At 43.6% G+C, this 23,578-nt stretch overlaps 1 protein-coding gene across 3 annotated transcripts in view; it reads right to left on the bottom strand.

Annotated features, from left to right (window-relative positions):
• Window positions 1–23,578, bottom strand: part of TBC1D1 (TBC1 (tre-2/USP6, BUB2, cdc16) domain family, member 1) — a 247,014-nt gene that overhangs the window by 79,014 nt on the left and 144,422 nt on the right. For 2 of the 3 annotated variants that reach the window (XM_011983519.1, XM_011983521.1), the window contains exons 8-13: window positions 21,726–21,854; window positions 20,319–20,405; window positions 16,300–16,580; window positions 14,128–14,289; window positions 13,015–13,134; window positions 11,900–12,039 (exon numbers count right to left, since the gene is read on the bottom strand). In XM_011983519.1, coding sequence (XP_011838909.1) covers window positions 11,900–12,039; window positions 13,015–13,134; window positions 14,128–14,289; window positions 16,300–16,580; window positions 20,319–20,405; window positions 21,726–21,854 — 919 coding nt within the window. The remainder of the gene's footprint in view (window positions 1–11,899; window positions 12,040–13,014; window positions 13,135–14,127; window positions 14,290–16,299; window positions 16,581–20,318; window positions 20,406–21,725; window positions 21,855–23,578) is intronic. The other variant, XM_011983520.1, reaches the window with a different exon arrangement.

Below are 23,578 nucleotides of genomic sequence, written 5' to 3'. Positions count from 1 at the left end.
AATACATGATAAAGATCATTACAATGACTATTATTAATATGTGATTTGCTTCATTGCAAAGAAAATAAGCTTTGTTGGCTGTTTCATCCTCTGCCATAGAACACATTTCTAATTTTCAATGTGTTATTTTCTTATTTCCCCTAACAATCACTCAGGACATTTTTGGAACTTTTATCAGAATAGGAGGTCCCCATGATTATCAGCTGCTGCGGCTTGAGGGCTCTACCCAAGAGAATTCATCTCCAGAATCCAACATTTGGGGGCGTGACCCGACAACTGGTATTTCTACAAGTCCTCCAGGGAATTCTGGGGCATAGTTTGCAAACGGCTGGCAGAAATGTAGCTATGGGCCAGGTGCAGTGGCTCACACCTATAATCCCTACACTTGGGGAGGCCAACGCGGGTGGATCACTTCAGACCAGGAGTTCAAGATCAGCCTGGTCAACATGGCAAAACTCCCATCTCTATTAAAAAATAAAAATTAAAAAAAAACTAGCCAGGTGTGGTGGTGGATGCCTATAATCCCAGCTACTAAGGAAGCTGAGGCAGGAGAATCGCTTGAACTCAGGAGGCAGAGGTTGCAGTGAGCAGAGATGGTGCCCCTGCACTCAAGCCTGGGTGACAGAGCAAGACTCCATCTCAAAGAAAAAAGAAAAACAAAGAAACGCAGGCTGGGCACGGTGGCTCATGTCTGTATTCCCAGCACTTTGGGAGGCCGAGGAGGATGAATCGTGAGGTCAGGAGATCAAGACCATCCTGGTCAACATGGTGAAACCCTGTCTCTACTAAAAACACAAAAAAATTAGCCTAGTGTGACAGTGCATGCCTGTAGTCCCAGCTACTTGGGAGGCTAAGGCAGAAGAATTGCTTGAACCTGGGAGGCGGAGGTTGCAGTGAGCCGAGATTTGCACCACTGCACTCCAGCCTGGGCGGCAGAGCGAGACTCCGTCTCAAAAAAAAAAAAAAAAAGGAAATGTAGCTCTGTGTGAATGCCACCAACCTGTGGCCCTCTGGCTGCCTCCCAGCTGCACGGTCCCTGATAGAGGCACCCTGGAGACTTGGCTTCCCCTACCCTTCCCACATACCCGTGAGGGCAGCGCCAGAACCCAGGGCATCCTCCCTTTCAGCCTGGGCAGAAGAAAGGCAAACACAGCAGTCTGCAGGAAAGCCTGGGGCCAGCAGGACTAGACCCATCCCACCCCTGCTGGTTTAACCATCCCAGTGGGTAGAATCACAGGTGAGGTTCCCCTGGAGGAGGAGGTTCCACACTAGCTCACACGTAAAGGCCCTCCTTAACATTCAACCACACAAAAACACATACATCAACGTTCACAGCGGTATTATTCATAACAGCCAAAAGGTGAAAACAATCTAAATGCCTCTCAACTGGTAAATGGATAAACCATATGTGATGTCTCCATACAATGGAATATTAATGTCATTTTAAAAGAATGAATTACTGGTATGTATTATGACATAATGAATTTTGAAAACATTATGTCTAATCAAAGATGCCAGACACAAAAGACCACATATTACATGACTTCACTTAGATGAATGTGTTCAGAATAGGCAAATCTATAGAGACAGAAAGTAGATCAGGGGCTGTCTATGGTTAGAGGTGGACGGCAGTAGATTGGCAAGTGACAACTACAGGTTTTTATCTAGGGGGACAAAAAAATGTTTCAAAATTAGATTGAGGTGGGTCAGGCTCACACCTTTAATCCCAACACTTTGGGAGGCTGAGGCAGGTGGATCACTTGAGGCCAGGAGCTGGAGACCAGTCTGGTCAACTTGGTGAAACCCTGTCTCTAGTAAACATATAAAAATTAGCCAGGTGTGGTGGGGCATGCCTGTAATGCCAGCTACTCGGGTCGCTGAGGCATGAGAATCACTCGAACTCAGGAGGCGGAGGTTGCAACGAGCCAAGATCGCACCACTGCACTCTAGTCTGGGTGACACAGAAAGACCAAATCTCAAAAAAAAAAAAAAAATTGATTGTGGTATGGTCGCACAACTCTGTGGATATACCAAAAAACCTCACAACATTGAATTGTACATTTTAAATGAATGACCTGTATAGGATGTGAATTATATCTCAATAAAGCTGTTTTTTTAAACAAAACAAACCTATCCTTCTAAAAAAACGCCCTCCTCAGAGCTGATCCAACCCTTCCTTCCCTTGTGGGGCTGTCTGTTTACTGAAGCAGGCAGTAGGATATACAGAGGACCAGGGACCAGGATGAGGTAAACAGGCACCCAGGGTATAATCCTTAGGAGACACTCACTCTCAAGGTCCTGGAAGTTCAGGATCCACACCTGCTAGGCCCTGAAAGGGAGTGCCTCCTTACATTTTGTACCCTGGACACCTGCTGGCCTCACACTAGTCCCAGCCCTGATTTTGGGGCTGCTCATGTTCAGGTATGTCCACAAATTCTATCCCCTTGGAAATATTTTCAAACTACTTGTCATTCACTCGCTTTAAACTCTTCAATGGCACCCTGGTACAGATTAAAGTTCAAAGGGTAACAGATCAAGATCACCCCCTTTGGACATTCTCCTGCAGGTACACAGGCACACACTCTAGAGTTAGGGCAGCCCTAAGGAGGAATTTGCTGTCAGGTACTGCAGCATCGTCATGGGTCAGCTGGGATCCAAACAGGAGGGCAAGGATTCAAATTCAGGCCATCTGACTCTAGCATCTCAGCATCCAAGCCCTCAGCCCTCTGCCCCTCAGCCCTCCTACCAAGCAGCAGTGGCTCAGGTGCTATCTTGTGTCACCAATAACCTTAGCTCCAGCCCCCACACAGTGTTATGGACTGGTTGTTTAAATGCCAGCGATTCACCAGGAAGAGCTCAGTCAATGTTAACTCAAAACTGTTAACAGGCACAAAAATAGCAAGTCTAGGTAAAATCTTGCCATTCACTGTGACTTCCTTGACTTTTGAAATGACAAGCCAAGAAGCACAATGGGGAGTGGGGGCGGCACGGGGGGCGGGGGGAGATGGGGAGGTGATCAAGTATCTTTAACCATAGAAATCCATGAACAATCAGATTCTTGGCTTGCAATATTTTATCTTGAACCTGGTCTTTGTTCACCACAGAAAAGCAAAGTTATACAGAAAGTAAATTAAGAACAACCTTAAAAATCCACGTCTCTGCCAACTGAAGACAATTTTTTTCTTCCTTGTTTTGCCCATGCCCTAAAACCCTGTAGAAAAAGAAAAGCTCTCCATTCGAATAAATTGCAAATGACCAAGGAATATAAATATTGTAACAAGATCAAAAACAAAAACACGAAAAAAAAAAAAAAAAAAAAGGCAAGCACACTTTTCCGGGATTGGAAAGAAACAAGGGCAATCAAGATATGGGGAGCAACACTGCCACCACGTGGTGACGGTTTCTCAAGTCACTCTCCGAGGTCTGAATTGAGGTCAACCCTCTCAATGTGGCAGCAATCAGAATCCTGAGGAGTCTAAAAAGAAAGAATTCAGGCCCAGGCCCCATCCCCACACTCACTGACAGTGAGGGAGACAGCCAGGAGGGCATGTCTGGCCTGTGTCTTAAAGAATCTCCCCAGGTGTTTTTGGTGCACAGATGTCACTATGCTTGTATTTTCCAGCAAAGTTTCACCTGCAGTTATTCCACTTATATCATCCACTAAAATTTCCTGCTGGTATGTAAATTATTGAAAACTATATACGACACATATAAATCATCATGTTTCAAATGAGTTCCTAAGTTTTTCACAATAATATAAACTGGTCATCATAAAGATTCAGATTATATACTTCAGTTTAGGCATTACTGTTTATTACTGCTTACATCTCAATTGATAGCTAATATCTAATCCACTAAACTTAATGTTATTATAAATTAGGCATATTGACACAGCTACACCCACAAGACAAAGAAACCTTTGAACTTAAGTCTCACTGGACTCTTTTCTTATACAACGGGTTTCAAATCAATAAATCATTCTTATCTATACTAGGTTTTTGGTTTTTTTTTTTACAAGATATGTAAAGTCTGAAAGCTTCTATTGTTGGTGAAATGCACAATGTAATCTGAAATGCTTAAAGGAAAAGTATAAGACTAAATTTAATATTGTTCCCTGGCACCTAGAGGTAAATAAAATGATTCTTCCCCATTTCAAAGTTGGGAGTTGCCTTAAAAATTGTTTCTTAATAACAAAGGATTATCTTTTGCATAATACACTCAGAGAGAAAATGATGGAGATTATGTACTACCAGATACCTAATCAGACATTGACTTTCAGCATTTTTGTTTTTTTGGTAGGCTTGACAATTAGGTTAGAGCCCACGGCTGAGAAAACAAACACCCACACTGTGTCTCCCGTGCTCCATAAGCGATAAGGCCTCGCTTCTCGGAAAACGAAAGGGCAGGAAAGACGCAAAGTGCCATACATTTGGGTTCACCTGGCACACGGTCAAATGTTTCTTTAAACCTTACCACGTTTTTAATCACTGCCTGTTCCCCATCACACTCTTTGCTTCTTCAGATGGCACAAGTCTTCTCAAAAAAATATCCCTGATGACTCAGACTTATTTGAGACTTGAGATACTTGAGAGACTCCTGGAGCCCATCGCTAGAGACCCAGGGCAGCCTCACAGAAAGGCCTAACCTAGGACACATCAAAAATCTGGACTGGATTTCCCATAGTTGTTTATCCTAAGCCCTGCCTCCTCACAGTGGACCCAAAACATCAGCCTCGCTGGGGAGCTTGTGAGAACTTCAGAACCCACCCTGACCTACTGCAACAGAGTCTGTCTTTTAACAGGATTTCCAGAGGACTCCAAGCACATGAAGTTTGTAAAACACTGCTCTAAACCATGATCTAAAGAAAGCCTCTTAATCAACAGCTGTGTTCGGGTCTTCATCTGACGGCTGAGAGTGCCTCTATCTGCCTTACCTTCAGTACAGGCCAACGAAGGGGATTCACAGTGAGGTTCTGAGAATGAGAGAATGCTGTCACACAGACATGAGTATCCTCAGAGGAGCAAATACGTCTCTCTCATGAACAGACACCTCTCAAAAGAAGACATTCATACAGCTTGGCTGTGCGCAGTGGCTCACGCCTGTAATCCCAGCACTTTGGGAGGCCGAGGCGGGCGAATCACGAAGTCAGGAGATCGAGATCATCCTAGCTAATACAGGTGAAACCCTGTCTCTACTAAAAACATAAAAAAATTAGCCGGGTGTGGTGGCGGGCACCTGTAGTCCCAGCTACTCGGGAGGCTGAGGCAGGAGAATGGTGTAAGCCCGGGAGGAGGAGCTTGCAGTGAGCCAAGGTCGCGCCACTGCACTCCAGCCTGGGCAACACAGCTAGACTCTGTCTCAAAAAAAAAAAAAAGAAAAGAAAAAAAAAGAAGAAGACATTCACACAGCCAACAAACATGAAAAAAAATTCAACATCACTGATCATTACAGAAACGCAAATCAAAACCACAATGAGATACCATGTCACAACAGTCAGAATGGCAATTATTAAAAAGTCAAGAAACAGATGCTGGTGAGGTTGCGGAGAAATAAGAATGCTTTTACACTGTTGTTGGGAATATAAATTAGTTCAAACATTGTGGAAGATGGTATAGCAATTCCCCCAAAGACCTAGAACTAGAAATACCATTTGACCCAGCAACCCCATTCCTGGGTATATACCCAAAGGAATATAAATCATTCTGTTACAAAGATACATACATGCGTATGTTCATTGCAGCACTATTCACAACAGCAAAGACATGGAATCAACCCAAATGCCCATCAATGATAGACTGGATAAAGAAAAAGTGGTACATACGCAACATGGAATATTATGCAGCCGTAAAAATGAATGAGATCATGTCCTTTGCAGGGACATGGATGGAGCTGAAAGCCGTTATCCTCAGCAAACTAATGCAGGAACAGAAAACCAAACACTGCATGTTTCGCTCATAGGTGGGAGCTGAACCAAGAGAACACGAGGACACAGGAAAGGGAACAACAAATACTGGAGCCTGTTTGGGGGCGGCGGGGAGCAGGGAGAGCATTAGGAAAAATAACTAATGCATGCTGGACTTAATACCTGGGTGATGGGTTGACAGGTGCAGCAAACCACCATGGCACATATTTACCTATGTAACAAACCTGCACATCCTGCACATGTACCCTGGAACTAAAAATAAAAAGAAAAAATTCAAATAAAAAAAAATATGTCTGCCCTTAGGTACGCTCTACAAATGCTATCTTAAACACACCCAACCTGCAGCAGCTTTGCTAACGCCACCCTCTGCCTAGTGTATAGTTACCAAGAGTGAATGGTCCTTCCACATACTCAGCGTCATACAAGGCGTTCACCCTAAAAACCCATAGCACCAAGAAGAGAGAATGCACTTTCTGTAGTTTCTGGGGCAGCCAGAAGTGACGACCACAAACTTAAAGCATCACTGAAGCCATCTGCTTTACATTTAAACAGGTAGCTTTCAGGATTCTATTTCAAGATCTATTTTTATCACAAAAACATTTGCCTTGCCAAGTCTTCAAGTAAAAATCACTGATTTCCTATTTATCATCCAGTTTCCCTTCAATGTAGTACCTGCTGCACACCTGACCTACTTACTATCCGAGAAGCAGGGACCCTCCGAGGTTCAGGATTAAAACCAGCCCTCTTAGACTTTGCTAACTTAAAGCTGTAATTCTTACAAGAGACCAACTGGTCACTGTTGAGTTTAAAAAGAAAAAAAAATAGTCTGGGATTTGGGAATATTTGCCCTGGAGCTACCAGACATATGCAAGTAAATTTCTAAATATAAATTAACTTCCTACCTACCTCAGCTAGGTTTCCAAAATACAAAATTCAGATGCTTGCAACTTAATTATTTCATGGGGATTTTGTCTATAGAAAACAGTCACATATCCCTGAGTAAACAAGAGGCAGACTAATTTTGTTTGAGACAAGTTTGTCCATTATACTATTAGAGATGAGACTATCCACGTCTATCCACTGTGCCTGACTTTGTATTTTCTTCTCTCTTTACACTATATTTAGTTGGAGACACACTCCTTACTCACTTAACACCCTTCTCTCCAGGTTTTTTATTTTAGCCCACCTATTAAAAATAATAATCTCCAAATTACTGAAAATTTCTATTTTTCCTTTGCTAGTAACATTATCACTATTGCAAACACCATGGTTTTTATATTACCGTTGGTTCGTTTTACTAGTATCTTCCAAGTGGGATGACCTGGATGGAACCGTATACACATCCCTGCCTCACTTTTTCACCTGGAAGAAAGGTTGTAAGACTTCCTGTCCAATCGAAGTTTGCACTGCCAGAATATAAATGTAAAACAGGCAGTCATTTTGAGCACCTGAAATAGGTGTTAAAAGGTACTGTTAAGATCTATTTCTCACAAGCACACTTGTGTGTCTCCCATGCCAAAGTCAGAGTGGGAATGCAGTGAGTCCAGCGGCTGCAGGCTCAGCTGCCCATGGCTCAGCCACCCAGGCAAAGCAGGAACAGAGTCTTGTGCACACTCAGCTGGAGACAGTTTGCACAAAGCAGGGACCTCTGGGGAAAGAAACCTCAGAGCTCTAAACTGTTTTTGGATGTGATGTCTCTCAGCTGGAGGGAACATATGGAGACCTGCTGGCGTGGGTCAAAGTGGTCACAGACCACAGTGGAGGGCTCTGGCATTGTACACCCTAAGGATGGGGAACAGACAGTGGCAGAGGACAAAGATGCCTGATTTGTCCTCTCAGACAGAAATCAGTTGCCATCCACACTCCAGTGCCAATGCTAACTATTAGGGAGGCGGTCAGGGTGGAAGGGGGCGGGGGAGATTGACTGAAGTCAAGTCCGTACATTAAAATGCCCAGAAACATGTTTTCCATTCAGTGTTGGTGCCTGCCCAACAGGCAGACATGCGGCTACACTGAGAGTCCACACCCAACACAGATGCCTACAGGGAGCTTCCTGTAGGAAGAGGGAAGCACAGGCAGGACCACCTCCAGAGGGTCCCGCAGGGTCCTACATCTCTGGCTGCAGCCCAATGCTGTGTGCGGTTCAGAGCACGAGCTTTGGAGCTCAGACCCATGAGCTCAGGTCCTGCCTCTGGTTCCCACTAACTCCCTGGTTTGGGGAAGGTGATTTAAGCCACTCCCAGCCTCCACTCACCCACCTGTAAAATGGGTTTCATAAAAATGTCGACGTTCATAAAGTTGACTAATTAAAGGAAGTAATTCGTGTAAAGCACTTAGCAGAGTATAAAAAGAGCATAATATGTGGCTATTACTATACTAATTCTTCCTTAATAATCCTTTTATTCTCTCGTTTTCCCTTTGCATACACAGAACACTTAAACAATGTTATCCAGAAATTCAGCCAGCACCTCTTGGTTCCGAGAAGAGATAAGAAATAATATGTGCCTATAGAGACGGAGGAGGCATGAGAAGGGAGCTGAGAAATCACAAATCACTAAGTTTGCAAGAATCTGAGCCACTGACTTGCCTGTCTTTAGCAGTCATCAAGCCTGCAGGAGCTGCCGGAGATGGGTGACGAAGATGAACCTGTGAACATGTGTTAGGGGGAGAGAGGTGCTATGGGAGAGTCACGATACAAGGGAAGGGGAGGAAAGGAACTACGGGGATACTGAGGAAGAGCATTCTAGGCAGAGGGAACGGCCTGTGCAAGGGCTCAGGTCGGGCATGAGGGTGAGTTCAAGGATGGCATGGCACAAGCCAGAGGGCCTGGTGGGAGCCTGCATCAGAGGAAAGGTGGACATGGATGGTGATCTCTGCCTAGCACTGACAGGGGTCTCCAGGACATCTTCTTGTAGGAGATTGGGTGGTGGGGCACAGGACGGTGAGGAGCTGAATTGTTTGGGGTCTGATGAATCAGGGGTGATTACGGCCTAGGAACAGGAGGAGCAGCACCTATGCCAGGCTCTGTCCTGTTTGGTACTTTTAGCCATTACTTAAAGGCACAAAGGCCATGTTTATCCACTTGACAGGCAAATGTATACAACTTACTGGTCACCAGAATCAAGACTCAAAAGAATCACGAAAGGACTGCTCAAAACTGATTAATACTTTATAGGTACCTACTATTTGAGGAAAAAAAGCTTCTCAAGTATAGACATTACTCCCCCCGGCACCAAGAGATAGCGTCTCATTCTGTCACCCAGGCTGGAGTGCAGGGGTGTGATCACAGCTCACTGTAACTGCAAACTCCTGGGCTCAAGTAATCCTCCTGCCTCAGTCTCCCAAGTAGCTAGGACTACAGCTTCACAACACCATGCTCAGCTAGTTTTTATTTTTTGTAGAGACAGGGTCTCACTATGTCGCCAAGGGTGGCCTCAAACTCCTGGCCTCCAGGGATCCTCCTGCCTTGGCCTCCCAAAGCACTGAGATTACAGGCATGGGCCACCGTGCCAAGCCAGGAATCAATCCAAATTTAAATAATGGTTCATATCCCAAAGGACAAGATACAGTAAGAGCCGAGAAAGTGAGTTAATCACTTAAAGCAGAAACAGATTAAGGTCAATCTGCATTAACACAGCAGTGGCAGGTCAATGGAAGGAGCAACACACTGCCAGAGCCAGAGGCCAAGTGAACACCAAGTTCAACTCAGGACTCCACGAGGGGCAGAGGCTCTTCGGAGGACAGGACTTGGACCAGGGGTTCCCCAACAGTGACGAGGGCAATTCCCCTGGAGAAGAGAGCTAAAGGAGCAGCAGCTTCCATGGTCCTCCGTCATCTGAAGGGCAGGAAACAGACGCAAACACATTCTGTGTGGCTTCACAGACCAGAGAAGAAGTCAGGAATGAGAGGACAGGGAGGCAGGATGCAGCTCAGTCTATGAATGCTCGTTTAGAAACTTGTAACTGTTCTGCGATGGAGCAAGCAGTCATGCGTGGCCCCTAACACATTCTGGCCACTGCACAAAGCATTTCCAAGCAGAAATTTCCAAGTGACCACGCCCTGTGAGGTATGGCCACTGCAACACAGAGGCACTCTTTATTAAACACTGAAACTCGGGTTCCGGCACCCCTGTTCTACAGTTTCAGACATGAATCAGTTTCATTCCTCCTCCAGGGCCTCCCTCTGGTGGCTCTGGTTCCCACTGTCCCACTCCACACCCTCTAACAGGGTGCTACAGGACCTGAGAAGAAGAGCCCTTCTCTGCAGCAAGCAGGCCTCTCCACGGGGCAGGGGAAGAGAGAAGCAGCCATCCGGCTCAGGCTGGCAGCAAGAGAAATCAAACCCTGGCCAGGCTCAGCAAGTCCACCGAGTGGCCACCCACGGCAGGAATACTTTACAGGTACAAACCACTTGAGGGAAAAAAGGTGCTGGTGAGTGGCAGCTCCATGGTGCCTCCACATGGAAGGGCTGAGGCAAGGGAAGCAACGGGCCAGGCTCACCAGAGGGACCTCCACAGCATGGGAGGTGGCATTACCCTGGAAACGTTCGCATCACTGATTTTCTTTCCAGTACTATGCATTTTGAATGCTTTAAAAAAATGTACACTTTGGGAGGCCGAGGCGGGTGGATCAGAGGTCAGAAGATCGAGACTGTCCTGGCTAGCACGGTGAAACCCTGTCTCTACTAAAAATACAAAAAACTAGCCGGACGAGGTGGCGGGCGCCTGTAGTGCCAGCTACTCGGGAGGCTGAGGCAGGAGAATGGCGTGAACCGGGAGGTGGAGCTTGCAGTGAGCCAAGATCCCGCCACTGCACTCCAGCCTGGGCGACACAGCAAGATTCCATCAAAAAAAGAAAAAAAAAGAATCAGTAATGATAGCATGCTGCCTTGTCTCAATCAGTGTGGCAACAGGCATAATTAATCCCAGGTTATAGGTGGTAACTTTAGACAGCCTGTTCTGGTTCACAGCTCCTAAGGGGAAAAGCTGGGATTTGAATGCAGACTCCGAAGTCCAACGCTTTGGTTACAGGGTAGCTAGTCAGACACGAGGAGGACAGGAGAGGCCCCCTCCCAGATACACACCAGCAATGTCAGGGGACCATCAGGTGATGGTCAAGCATTTGTTAACTGTTTCTCTAAAGTGAGAACTGGTTACAGCCGGCACGAGGGAGGGGCGGGCTCCCAGTAGATGCAAAACACCTGAAACTGGTGAGTAGCAGCTTCCCAGTAAGATCTCGGGAGCTGGGCGGGTGGGCTCGAGCATGCGCATTAAGAGGCAAAATGGCGGAGTTTAAGTGGTGCATAGCGCTCCTCTAGGAATGCTAGACTGGACAGGGAAGAACGCCTCAAGCAAGCACGCCTACAACTCCAGTAAACACCCTGCGCATGCTCCCCCGCAACCCCCGAGTGCTAGCAGGCCACTGCACATGGGGACAGCCCACCTCAAGGGAGGAATCAGGGGAGAAGGAACGCAAGACCCCGGCAGTATGCCAACATATAAAACCCCAGGTCAAAAGCCCAAATCACACACTTGATCTCTCAAGCTGCCCACCTGACCATCTTCCAAGCGTACCTGACGTCCTTTCATTCCTGCTCTGATATTTTTAGTAAACTTTCACTCCTGCTCTAAAACTTGCCTGAGTCTCTCCTTTTGCCTTATGTCCTAGGAGGCAAGAAGTTAGGTTCCTGCAGACCTGTCCGGATTCACCGCTGGTAACGCTGTGACCACTCTCAACATCAGAGCTCTGCGCCCGTTTATGGAGAGGTTATCCTAAATGAGCTCTAAATTCCTTCCCTAAGAAGTGTAGGGTAACCTCTAAACTCCCTCCCTAGTTACCTTTGTGACTGCCTCAGACCTGCCAATACTGAAGAGGACAGCGCCCTGCTTTCTTACCAATATGATGGGGCTCCCAGGGTCCTCTGTCAGCTGGATGTTTGCTGCTCTTTTTGAGGTTTCATTTCAGGTACGGGCCTTACCTTCGTATCTGCTGGAAGCATCGCACGCCTTCTGCGGGGTGGCTACTCGGAGGAATATCTGCTGCCTCCAGGAGTGCCTCCGGGTCTTCACAGGGGTCCCACCAGAATCACCAAGATGGTTTGCTTTGGATTCAAAGTCCCTAAAATTATAAGATGATTGATTTATGACTAGTGGGGAGGAATTCACGAGATTTTGCTAGCTTAACAGTTTTTTTAAACAAAGCACTAAATTATCAACTATCTTTGTATAAACAATCACAGAAGTTATATCAAGCTCACAGTGGGTCCTAAAGAACGGCTTTCTTACAGAATTCTTTTCATAAAAAGAGAACGATTACATGCCCTTAGATGATTTCGATTGTAACAGAGATTAAGAAACATGTTCCACATATCATAGCTTCCAACTGGGCCTCTCTGGGTGCCACTTTGAAAAAGAGAAACTGCCTAAAGGGGGAAAAGCGGGGGCAATGCCAAGGGGCCCCATTCTGCTGTCCTCTGTACATGGGAATATCTGCTCAGCACAGGCCCATGTCTCCAAGGATTCCCACAAAAAATGAAACAAGTTGCAATTTAATTACACAGAACCAGCAAGGCAATAACTATGCAGTCAATTGATGATGATGATGATGTTTTAATGTGCATATTTTTTAAACTACAAAATATAGTTATCAATATATAAACACAATCTAATCATACATTTTTTTCCTATTCACAGGACAACCTGAGAAGACCCTTCTAATTTATACCTAAGTTGTGTACCTGTAACTAAGCAATCCCCTCAACTTACAGATTAGACGTCCTGAACAGATCAGACATCCTGATTTGAAACAGCCATATGCTCACTACCCAGAAACACTGGTCTCAGAGACTTGACGAAGATTTTCCTTAAGATAACACTTAAATAAACTAATCCTCAATCTCAAAACTGAAGAACAGGTTGGTTGCACATTTTTTAAAATGACATTCAGTAAGAAAAAAGTATAAGAAAGAAGATACAACAGATTTAGCTGAAATGATTTTTTAAATGACAAAACAGTAGTTAAAACACCTTGTATATCTAATGATATTCAACACTTAATAACACCCAGGGTTGATATATCTAAATTAAGCCCTACCTTTTGGTGTTCATAAAGTCAGAGGTGTTATTTTCATCTACAGGAGCCAGAAATTTTAGAAAATTTGGCACAGAGGAAGAAGAATGAAGTTTTTTCCGCAGGGCATTACGGTAGGAGATGCTAAGAGTTTGGTTGAAAAAAGAGTTTAGGATAAAGAAACATAAAAACACAAAGTATAAAATATAAGCTTCAAAATAAACATTTTTGTTCTAATGCTAAGAAAAGTAAACTAGATAAGAAAGTAAAAGTAGTTCACGAATGAGATTTAACTTTCATTTTCACCAACAAAATTTGATTTTAAATGAATGGGATAATTTTTTAAAAACGAAAACCAATCCATTTTCCAAATGACTCTTCCTTTCAAACTGGGAAAAATAATTCTCCTAAATCAATCAGGAAGTTTCTGATATAGCACAAATGGCAGTGTACATGATCAAACACAGATGTTAACCTGTGTGTGTGTGCATGTGTGTGTATACACATGCATGTTAAGTGTCCACTAGGGCAAGGAAATGTGAAAATAAGCATATAAAAAACAATTTGCAGCAGGGTACAGTAGCTCACACCTGTAATCCCAGCACTTTTGGGAGACTGAGGCAGGCGGATCACTTGAAGTCAGGAGGTCAAGACCAACCTGGTCCACATGGTGAAACCCCATCTCTACAAAAAAAAATAAAAATACTAGCTGGGCATGGTGGCGTGTGCCTGTAGTCCCAGCTCCTCGGGAGGCTGAGGCAGAAGAAGTGCTTGAACCCACGAGGCAGAAGCCGCAGTGAGCCGAGATCACACCACTGCACTCCAGCCTGGGGAACAGAGTGAGACCCTGTCTCAAAAACAAAAACAAACCCAAACACAAACCAATTTGCCATTAACATCTGTTTTCATAATTTTAAGAAAAGTAATCAACAGTAAAATTAACTTGGTTCAAATGACAGCTGAAAATAAGACCAAATATAAACAAAGACACACAGACACACACACACATACACACAAACACACACACACAGTGGCTCTGCTTCCTGCATGGACATTCCCCCCATTCAGCATGTCCTCATCAGTGTGAACTCCCCAGGAAAACAGACAACACCAAACTTGCCACGTGAGTGAGCTCACCTCTTTGGCACAGCATTCCCACTTTGTTCTCCACTGGAATTATGTTTTAAGTACTTAAAAAAGTTTGGCGAGGAGGCGGAGGGGTTAAGACGAGGTGGAGGAGCAGGAGCTGAAGACTGACCTGGGCGGTGCTTAGACTCACCCACAGGTGAAGGATCCACACTAAACAGCAATCAGAGAAAGCACGGGGGGGTTAGCAGGAGAGGGGGCGCCGACAGGGACACGGAGCAAACAGATGGAAGGAGCACAACTGCTTTTGTCTCGTTGTTCCAGTAACACTGTCAGAGTGGAGGACTTCTTCCACTCCTCTTCCTCATCTCTGCTCGCTCTCTGGCAAAGGTAGTTTTCACTAAAAAACAGAGTATATCGACGGCCATTCTTGACCATCTCCCACGTGTTTATGCTCCCAGCAATACTTTTTTTTTTTTTTAAATAGGTCTCACTCTGTCACCCAGGCTGCAGTGCAGTAGCACGATCATAGCTGACTGTAACCTTGAACTCTTGGCCTCAAGCAACCTCCCACCTCAGCCTCCCAAAGGTCTGGGATTACAGGAGTGAGCCACTTCACCCAGGAACAATAGTATTTCTTTCTCTATTTCCTTTTTCAGGAACTGGCAGGAAAAAAAAAATTCAATTAAAGTATAAACAAAAGCAAAAAAAAATCTGAACTTTAAAAAAATACATTTCCCTTTAAAATGAACAATATCCTGTCCTGAATTTCAATGTCTTATTTCCTGCAGATAAATCAGAAAAGAGTTCACAAGAGGGAAAGAAAGCAGAATGGGCCATGCTAGCGAGGCAGACAGACAGGCATCTCCCCATCCCTCTCATTACGGATGTGTAACATCATCTATTATGAAGCCACATTCTTCACGGAGAAAGGAAAAGTACTGATACTGAGTCCTACCAACTATGGCTTTTGAGAAACAGCAGACTTCACAAGAGAACTAGGACTCTCCAGACAGGAATGTTTCAATGATCACTGAAAACGCCAACAACAGAGGAGTGGGCAGGCAGTGGTGAGGCAGAACAGAAGTAGTGTGTGGACAGGGTGTTAAACACAAGAAACTTACAGGGCTACAACCCAATGATGCGTGTCTCTAAAAGCGTGTATTTATTAAGCAGTACCTTCTGATGTGTCCCCTGCTTTTGGGATCACCACTACCCCACTGAATTCCAAACAACCAAGAACTCTTTCCAATGGCTGATAGAAAACAAAGCTGGGAGGCTCTGCTCCATCATCCAGGGCTGTTAATGCTCACACTTCTTTACTCAGAACATTCCAAACACTTCTGTACTACGCACACTCTCAATGATTCATGTATGAACTACATGAACACACAGGTCCTGGGACTTCTGCGGCTGCCAGTCAGAAGAAGGCAGCAACTGTACACAGGTGTGACCCTGATTCATATTAGGTGAGGGATTTTTTAAATTGCTTAAAGTTGTTTTTAAAGATAACTCTGTGTCCATTCATAGTCTCTGGCACATAGAGTCAAATGAATCACTAAGGGACACTTGGAAGGAACAGGGGGAACTTCTGAGTACCCTTCTCCATAACCAGACGATTCTAACTGGTCACTGAAACCCAACTGTTACAATGAATAAATCTTGTTAGAAGAATCTAGAATTCTTACAGTGAGAGATTTTAGAAAATATCTACTCCAATTTTGTGATACAGAGAAGTTTAGCAAATTTGTCCACGTCACAATTGTTCACAGTAGAGCTAGGACCAGAAGCCGGGGCACCCCTGTCACCCCATAAGGTCAGCATACCTCTCCTGCTCTGCCTGTAGGGGTCACCGCCTCTCCCTCCCGCTGTAGCCCTGCTCCAGGGCTTCGGATGGGGAGACTCATCTGCTTGCCCTCTTCCTCACAGCAGCAAAGTTCCACAGCCAGCAGTGTCTCTTACTTTGTTTGAGGAGTAGTGACTGCGCATGTCAGGTAACATTTTTGCTCACTTTCACCTGCTTCCTGACAATGCATGTATCCATTGCTTGTATACACACCAGCAGCTCGAACAAACATGTCACTGCTTCCAGTTTTATCTCTTTGAACCAAGAGTAAAGCCTTACTCGTTTCTCTCACTCAGTAAACATACCTGGGATGCACATACCCGGCTAGTCACAGATATGCCCCAGTTATTTATGCAACAAATGTAAACAAATCTTACTTTCGTTCATGAGGCGTCTCTGTGCTCACTGAGTGATACCTCATAAGTTTCCTCTGCGAAACCCCCGGGGACCCCCGGGCAGGTTGTGGAGGTTCCTGGCATTCCATGGGGAAGTGACTCAGGGTATTTGCTCGCCTCCTGAAGGCCTGCTGGGGCGACAGCGGAGCTGGCTCTTCTGGGAGATGACTCTCCGAGTCACTGGACAGGTCCTCCGAGGAGCCGAGGAGCTTAAAGGAGCTCTCAGAGATGGGCAAGGCCTCCTTTTCACACACAGATGGCTCCTGGCAGCAAACACACAGCAGATCAGACACGCCATGGGGAATTTGTGGGATTTATAAATCTCTAGTTCCAGTGCAGGCAAACATTTCAGTATCTAAGTATGTGTTCTGATTATAATGCCATCTAGAGGCCACCACCAAAAGCAGAAGAAAATGAAGGTCCATTAAATAAATGCCAGCTCCTCAAGGACACACTGCTGGCTTGCTGGAGAAGTGGGAAAACTGGCCAAGTGCAGGAGTGGAGGACATAAGCCACAATCTGTAACGTTCTGGGCAACGCCACGAATAGTGCCCTCTCTCTAGAAAACAGGACTGTTTCCGACGGCTTCTAAAGAGAGTGAGTGCTGAACAACTTGTCTCCACGGCTTAACCAAGTTCTTTATCTTTGCCACATGTGTTCACTCATGTTAAACCCACATTTTAAAGCTCTCTCCGAATCTGATCTACCGTTGAGATTCAACTTCATAATCTGAGATTAAGAACTGTATCAATATTCTTAGAATATGGAAAATCACTCTGTAGGCACTTATTGCTGCAATTCAAGGGGAATAAATTCTGCACCTCAATTTCTTCATCTGTAAGAGGGTATAGTAAAAATTTATCTGAGTTTCAAGAACAAAGCAAGATAATACAACCAAAAGTACTTTTTATGTTGTAAAATGTTATACAAACGTAAGGTATTGTTTTATTAGGTATGCAACAATCTATGGAGTGCTCAAACATTTGTTGAGAATCATGACAACATTTTAAAGTTGTATGCCTTCACGATGCATGCTTTTTCAAAGGAATGAACTACTACCACTCGAGCAAACTGATGCTTAGCCCTGCACCCAGGACGTGGCTAGTGGCCAATATATTTTTAATATATCTAAAGTATTTAAAAAGAGGAATTGTAGCAGCTTTCCCCTATTGAAATTGTTGAAAGGGAAAAAATAAATCAACATGAATAAACAGGAATGAATGTATCTAATAGTGGACTGGAGACTCTGAATTCTACCTGTTCATTTGATACACAGTTGAGTGCCTTTTAGGTAGCAGGTATTGAGGGTTTTAATTTGAAAAAAAAAATGAAATTTGTTTATTAAAGGGAGAAGTTACATATATTTAATTTTATAAAAAACATCAGCATACTATGAAATGTTGATTACTTTCATAACTCAAGTTTCTCATTTTTCAGGACTCAATGGCTGTGAAGATTCTTTTAAGGATTTAAAAGTCTGTCTAAGACAACACATCACAGAAGACAATCTTCATCATGCAAACCTGTTGATCTAAGTTCTTATTAATATCCCTCCAAATGAGATCAAAGAGCTAACCCTTAGCTTAATTGGACAACTGAAAGGGCCATTTTCATTTGTCAAATTTCAGGGCTATTTGGCTTCTTTGCATCTCGTAGGTGACCAATTTATTAGAACAGATCAAATTACATAAAATAGAGTATCTTTATAGCAGTTTCTCAATTCAAGATGAAGAAAGATGTAAAGAAGTACGCATAAACATACACAATACACGCAAGCAGCTTCTGAAAAGTAGCATCTCTCTTAGAATGACTCTAGAAATTGAAATCTTAGATAGACTTTTATAACTTTTTAAAAGAATCTTCACAACTATCAAGTACTGAAGAATGAATATGTATATATTCCTATTTCTGCATTTTGGAGAAAAACAAAAAGCAAGCAATAAGGCTTACTGGAAAGCCACCTGAGTGACATGAATTTCTTCATTGTATCTCTATTGACACTGGTCTGTCTGGAATGCCTTCTTCTCTGTTCACTTCCATAGGCACAATTCCTACACCAAGATTTAGTCCAATAGCATCACTGGCCCCTTACCCCTCACCTTTTCCCTGGTTCCACTGACCAAACCTAACTTCCCCTCCCCTTGCTCTTCTGACATTGAAGTTACCAATGTCTTTTATTTGTAACTTCTGGGCTCCTACCACACTCTGCTTGATGCTGCAGCTGTTTGTGCATCTGTCATCTCTCTCCTCCTAGGTAACTGCCTACATGAAAGGGGCTGTGTGTGGTTCATCTGTATACAACAAATAGACAAAAGGTTTTCCACACTTGCAATGAATTGCAGGGTGGGATCAGTGTGTATTAGACGGAGGCTGGACGACACTATGTTCCCCTGGATTTTAGCTTAGAAACTCACATTTACAAGACTGCTGTCTAGCTCCTCACTCCCCAGAGGGGGTCTGCAGACCAGGAGCAGCAGCATTGCCTTGGAGCTCGTTGGAAATGCACCATTTCAGGCCTCCTCCAGTGCCTACTGAACCAGAATCTGCACTTCAACCAGAACCCCATGATGAAGGCACCTAAAATTTGAGAAGCACTCATCTAAGGAAGTGTATCTCAAACTGGGCCCTCTATCACATTAGTAGGTGGTACAACTGAGTAGTTTGCCATGAGCATTTTTAAAATGGAACAAAATATCAGTATGTATTATATGTTGTTCACAGTAAATATTGTTTTGTTAACTTTTAATTTTGTGTGTGAATGTGTAGGTGTGTGTGTGTAGGTATGTGTGTTTGTGAACTACGCCACAATGTTAAATGTGCTTCTTACTGTAGGTTAGAAAAATTCTGAAAGCCATGTGTCTAGGAGGGATGGCAGAGGACTGTAAACCCTGCCTGTGGTAAGGAGCTGGACTCCGCAAACACTCCCTCCCTCACTACTGCAAAAGAGAGTCCTCTGGTAGCAGAAGGGAAAGCTGGCCCCCCAGCACAAAACCCAAACCTGCTTTTCAGCAGTTATAAAGTTGAACTGACCAGGTTTAAATATGATTAAATGTCTGGAAAGCAAGTTATTAAAAGAAGGACATAGATACTTGCTTATTTAAATGAAACAGTAATGGTTCATTATAATCATAGAGCCAGCTACAGGATAAAGTTTCAGAAATTTAATTTCCCCAAAAGTGGGGGAGAATGAAAGGGGGTGTGAAAGTTGAAAAATTAACTATTGGTACAATGTTCACTACTTGGATAAGGGGTACACTAGAAGCCCAGTCCCCACCAGTATGCAATATACCCATGTAATCAACATGCACATGTACCCCTAAATCCAAAATAAAAATGTTTTTAAAAAAGAAATATTTAAGTTGTATACTCCTCTAAATTCACAAATCCACTTTTTGAGGTTTTCCCAATATTAATTATTTTTTAATAGGAAAATCTACTTGAGAAAGAAATCCATTGATTGTATTGTGACAAATTAGATCTTACTTGTCTCAAATTGTGATCTTGTTTCTTTGTTTATGGAATGATCATCTGCTTTTTTTTAAAATTCTATTTATTTTTCTTTTTGAGACGGAGTCTCGCTCTGTCGCCCAGGCTGGAGAGCAGTGGCTCGATCTCGGCTCACTGCAAGCTCCGCCTCCCGAGTTCACGCCATTCTCCTGCCTCAGCCTCCCTAGTAGCTGGGACTATAGGCGCTAATTTTTTTGTATTTTTAGTAGAGACGGGGTTTCACCGTGTTAGCAAGGATGATCTCGATCTTCTGACCTCATGATCTGCCCACCTTGGCCTCTGAGAGTGTTGGGATTACAGGCATGAGCCACTGCGCCTGGCCCCATCTGCTCTTTCATGTAAAACTTTTATGTTATGATAGACCTGCATGACCAGTCATCCACCTGTGCCAAGAAATTTGGAAGCAGCAAATTATTGGAGGCATGTAGACAGGAGATGAGCAAGACCGATTTGTTGGTTTCTTCAGGGTGTCATATAAAGAGAAATGTGCTTACTTTGCTGGTGTTACTTAATGTACTAGACAGGGAGCTATCCAGATCCACACTGCTGGAGTGTTCCTGCAGGCCTCTGGCTTTATTACCCTACATAAAGAAAAGGCAGTCGAGTTATGACCCTGGAGGCTTTTGCAAAGGCATCAGCTAGAAGCAGATTGGTCCATTTAAATAAGTTGAGGAAAAAAATATATCTACTGAGAAATGCTACTAAGGATATATGTACATTAAAATAATCAACATTTCCATCATTTAAAAAAAAAAAAAAAGACACTAACCTAAACGTTCCAAAACACCTGGCGGCTGAGTAATTTGGCAGGGGTGACAGGCAGGAAGACAAGACAATTCGTCTATAAGGAAAATCAAGCGCTCAAGCAAGCCCACTCAGCAACTCCCTCCCCTGGGTCACAAGTCATCATAATGGCCAGCAGCTTGTCACTCAGACAGCACTCTATCCCTTTGGGAGCTCTCAAATGCAGCCCCTCCCAATTCTGGTTTTGTAAATCAACTGTTTTTCATGATCTGAGAAGATACTACAAAATTCTCAGAAACATCTTCAAAGAAAATAAAATTTAACTTTCCTTAATTAAAAAAATAATAAAAATCAGATGTTTCAAAAGAAGTGTGCGATAAAATCAAGAAGAACTATAAGAAGATACTGCATACTCCAGAAAGGCGTGAAACTCTGAGGGAAAATCAGATTTGATTTCTCAGACGTGCCATCAAGGCTATTTACACTCATGGGAGGGAGGTGTAATTTCTTAAAGAACTCCCAGATTGATGTACGTGTGTACTTTGTTCTTTCTATAGAGCTATATTTGGTAAACGTTTTCTGTAAAGGGACAGACAGTAAGTGTCTTATGCTTTGTGAGGCATATAGTATCTGCGGCAACTGTTGAAGTCTGCAAAACAAAAGCCTTAGATAACAGATAAATGAATGGATGTGGCAGTGTTTCGATAAAACTTTACAAAAGTAGAGGTGGGTGGAATGTGACCAATGGGCATGTTTGCTGACCCCTACTATACAGCCTTTTAGAAACCTAACACCAGCAGCTGACAGTAACTGCTTTTTAAGTTATACACAGTAATACTAGGGAGAACAGAAGCCACACCTCCGTGTATCTAAGGCATGCTCTTTATAGGGACTAGTCAACAAATATTATTTGGGGAGGTAAAAAAAATCCCATTGGATATAATACAAAAGAGTAAGGAATACATATTCTTTTAAACCTAGGTCAAATTAAAAACAATTTAAAATGTAGACAATATTGTTCTAAGCCTCAGAAAACATTAAAAAAAGGTTTTATACTTTTACCTTTATGAACATTGATGGAATAAAAGCATATAACTCAATCTAACACTCTCCTAAAAAGTGGTTTAACTTAAATTGGGGGAAATTATGCTACTTACCCGGGACAAAATACTTTCTAAAGACTCTGTTAAAGATCTCTTTGCTTTGTTTTTCAGCAGATCTAGCCTAAATCGAGTGGCACTGGGTGGTAATTCACTTCCGATATTCTCTGCTGCAATCTGCGATGTCTAAAAACGTGAAAAATGAAAAGTTAAGTCACTTATCGCTTCCTCCTCTCCTTCTTAAAGGAATGAAGAATCTCTAGGACACATCTTTTTGGCACCAGGCCATCATTCTGATTCTGTCTGTGATCTCACCTCATCTGCTCCTTAGTGACATGGCTGCAAGTCCAGGAAATAATTTTGCCTCAGACAGCTGCTGTGATTACCCCAAGTAAAATGAGAAAATGTGCTTTGAAACCAATCAGGTGAAGCAGTTTATTGCTCAGACTCTGCAACTGGATCAGAGATCTGTCTTCCCTAACTGTGGTCTTCTGCCAGTTTCTTACTCTCTCTGAGCCTCAAACTTCCTCTTCAGCAAAGTGAGACCAATGGCAAGATCGAATCATAACACTGTGTTGTGAGACTAAAACAGGTAAAGTGTGTAAAGCATTGAACACAGCGTGGGACAAAGGTAGTTATGATTAGTTTTTCAAAATAAAGCAATAACTTACCTTTGAGGGCATTTCAGATGGTGAGACAACAGAAATTTCTTAATTAAAGAACATATTTTCTCTGCCTATACAAACCCTTCATCCCTTTCTACAGATCTCTGCTTTCTTGCATTTTCCTCTCTCCTACTTTTATTTTCCCATCGTCCTTTCATTCTCTGCAACCAAGCTTCTCTCCCTTAACTACTGGTCATAGAAAATGAAAATAAAAATACAATGGAGTTGTACTAAATGAAGTCTTAGTGTTACTTATTTACAAGGACGTGCTTTTTTGTTTATGTTTTTGTTTTGAGACAGGGTGCCAGGGTCTCACTTTGTTGCCCAGGCTGGAGTACAGTGCCACAATCATGGCTCACTGCTGTCTTGACCTCCTAGGTTCAAGCAATCCTCCTACCTCAGCCCCCAAAGTAGCTGGGACTACGCGCAGCTAATTTTTTGTATTTTTTGTAGAGACGGGGTTTCACCACATTGGCCAGGCTGATCTCAAACTCCTGAGCTCAAGTGATCTACCTGCCTTGGCCTCCCAAAGTGCTGGGATTACAGGAGTGAGCTAACACACCCAGTTGAAGGTACATTTTTTAAAAATATACAACAAATATCTCTGAATTTGTTTCTTATGTGGATTCTCACCTGATTGCTTTCTGTTAGAAAATAATTTTGTTAGAAAAACAAACGGCCAGGCGCAGTGGCTCATGCCTGTAATCCAGCACTTTGGGAGGCCAAGGTGGGTGGATCACCTGAGGTCAGGAGTTTGAGACCAGCCTGGCCAACACGGGGAAACTCCGTCTCTACTAAAAATGCAAAAAATAGCCAGGCGTACTGGCGCACACCTGTATTCCCAGTTACTCAGGAGGCCAAGGCAGGAGAATCACTTGAACCCAGGAGGTGGAGGTTGCAGTGAGCTGAGATCATGACACTGCACTCCAGCCTGGGCGACAGAGTGAGACTCCATCTCAAAAAAACACACACACACACACACACACAAGCAAATCCCCCATTACTCTAAATACTGACATATTATTTGTTGCAGTTGTTATATTTCAAGCACAAAGAAAAGTGTAGAGACTAATATAACAAATAAATACCTTTGTATCACCACCTGGCTTTTTTCAAGTGAGCGTTTGCCAGGGGTTGAGAACAGTGAGAAGCACAGCTCTGGAGTGCAATGCCCAGGTGAAATGTTCCTCTGCTATTCCCTGGCTCTGTGGTCTTGGCCAAACTGTTATCTCCTGTCCCTTTCAG

Source organism: Mandrillus leucophaeus, unplaced genomic scaffold (genome assembly GCF_000951045.1).
Source record: "Mandrillus leucophaeus isolate KB7577 unplaced genomic scaffold, Mleu.le_1.0 Scaffold251, whole genome shotgun sequence".
In the NCBI taxonomy this organism is placed as follows: domain Eukaryota; kingdom Metazoa; phylum Chordata; class Mammalia; order Primates; family Cercopithecidae; genus Mandrillus; species Mandrillus leucophaeus.
Note: the sequence above shows the minus strand (reverse complement) of the source record. Positions and strands in the feature narration are given on the sequence as shown.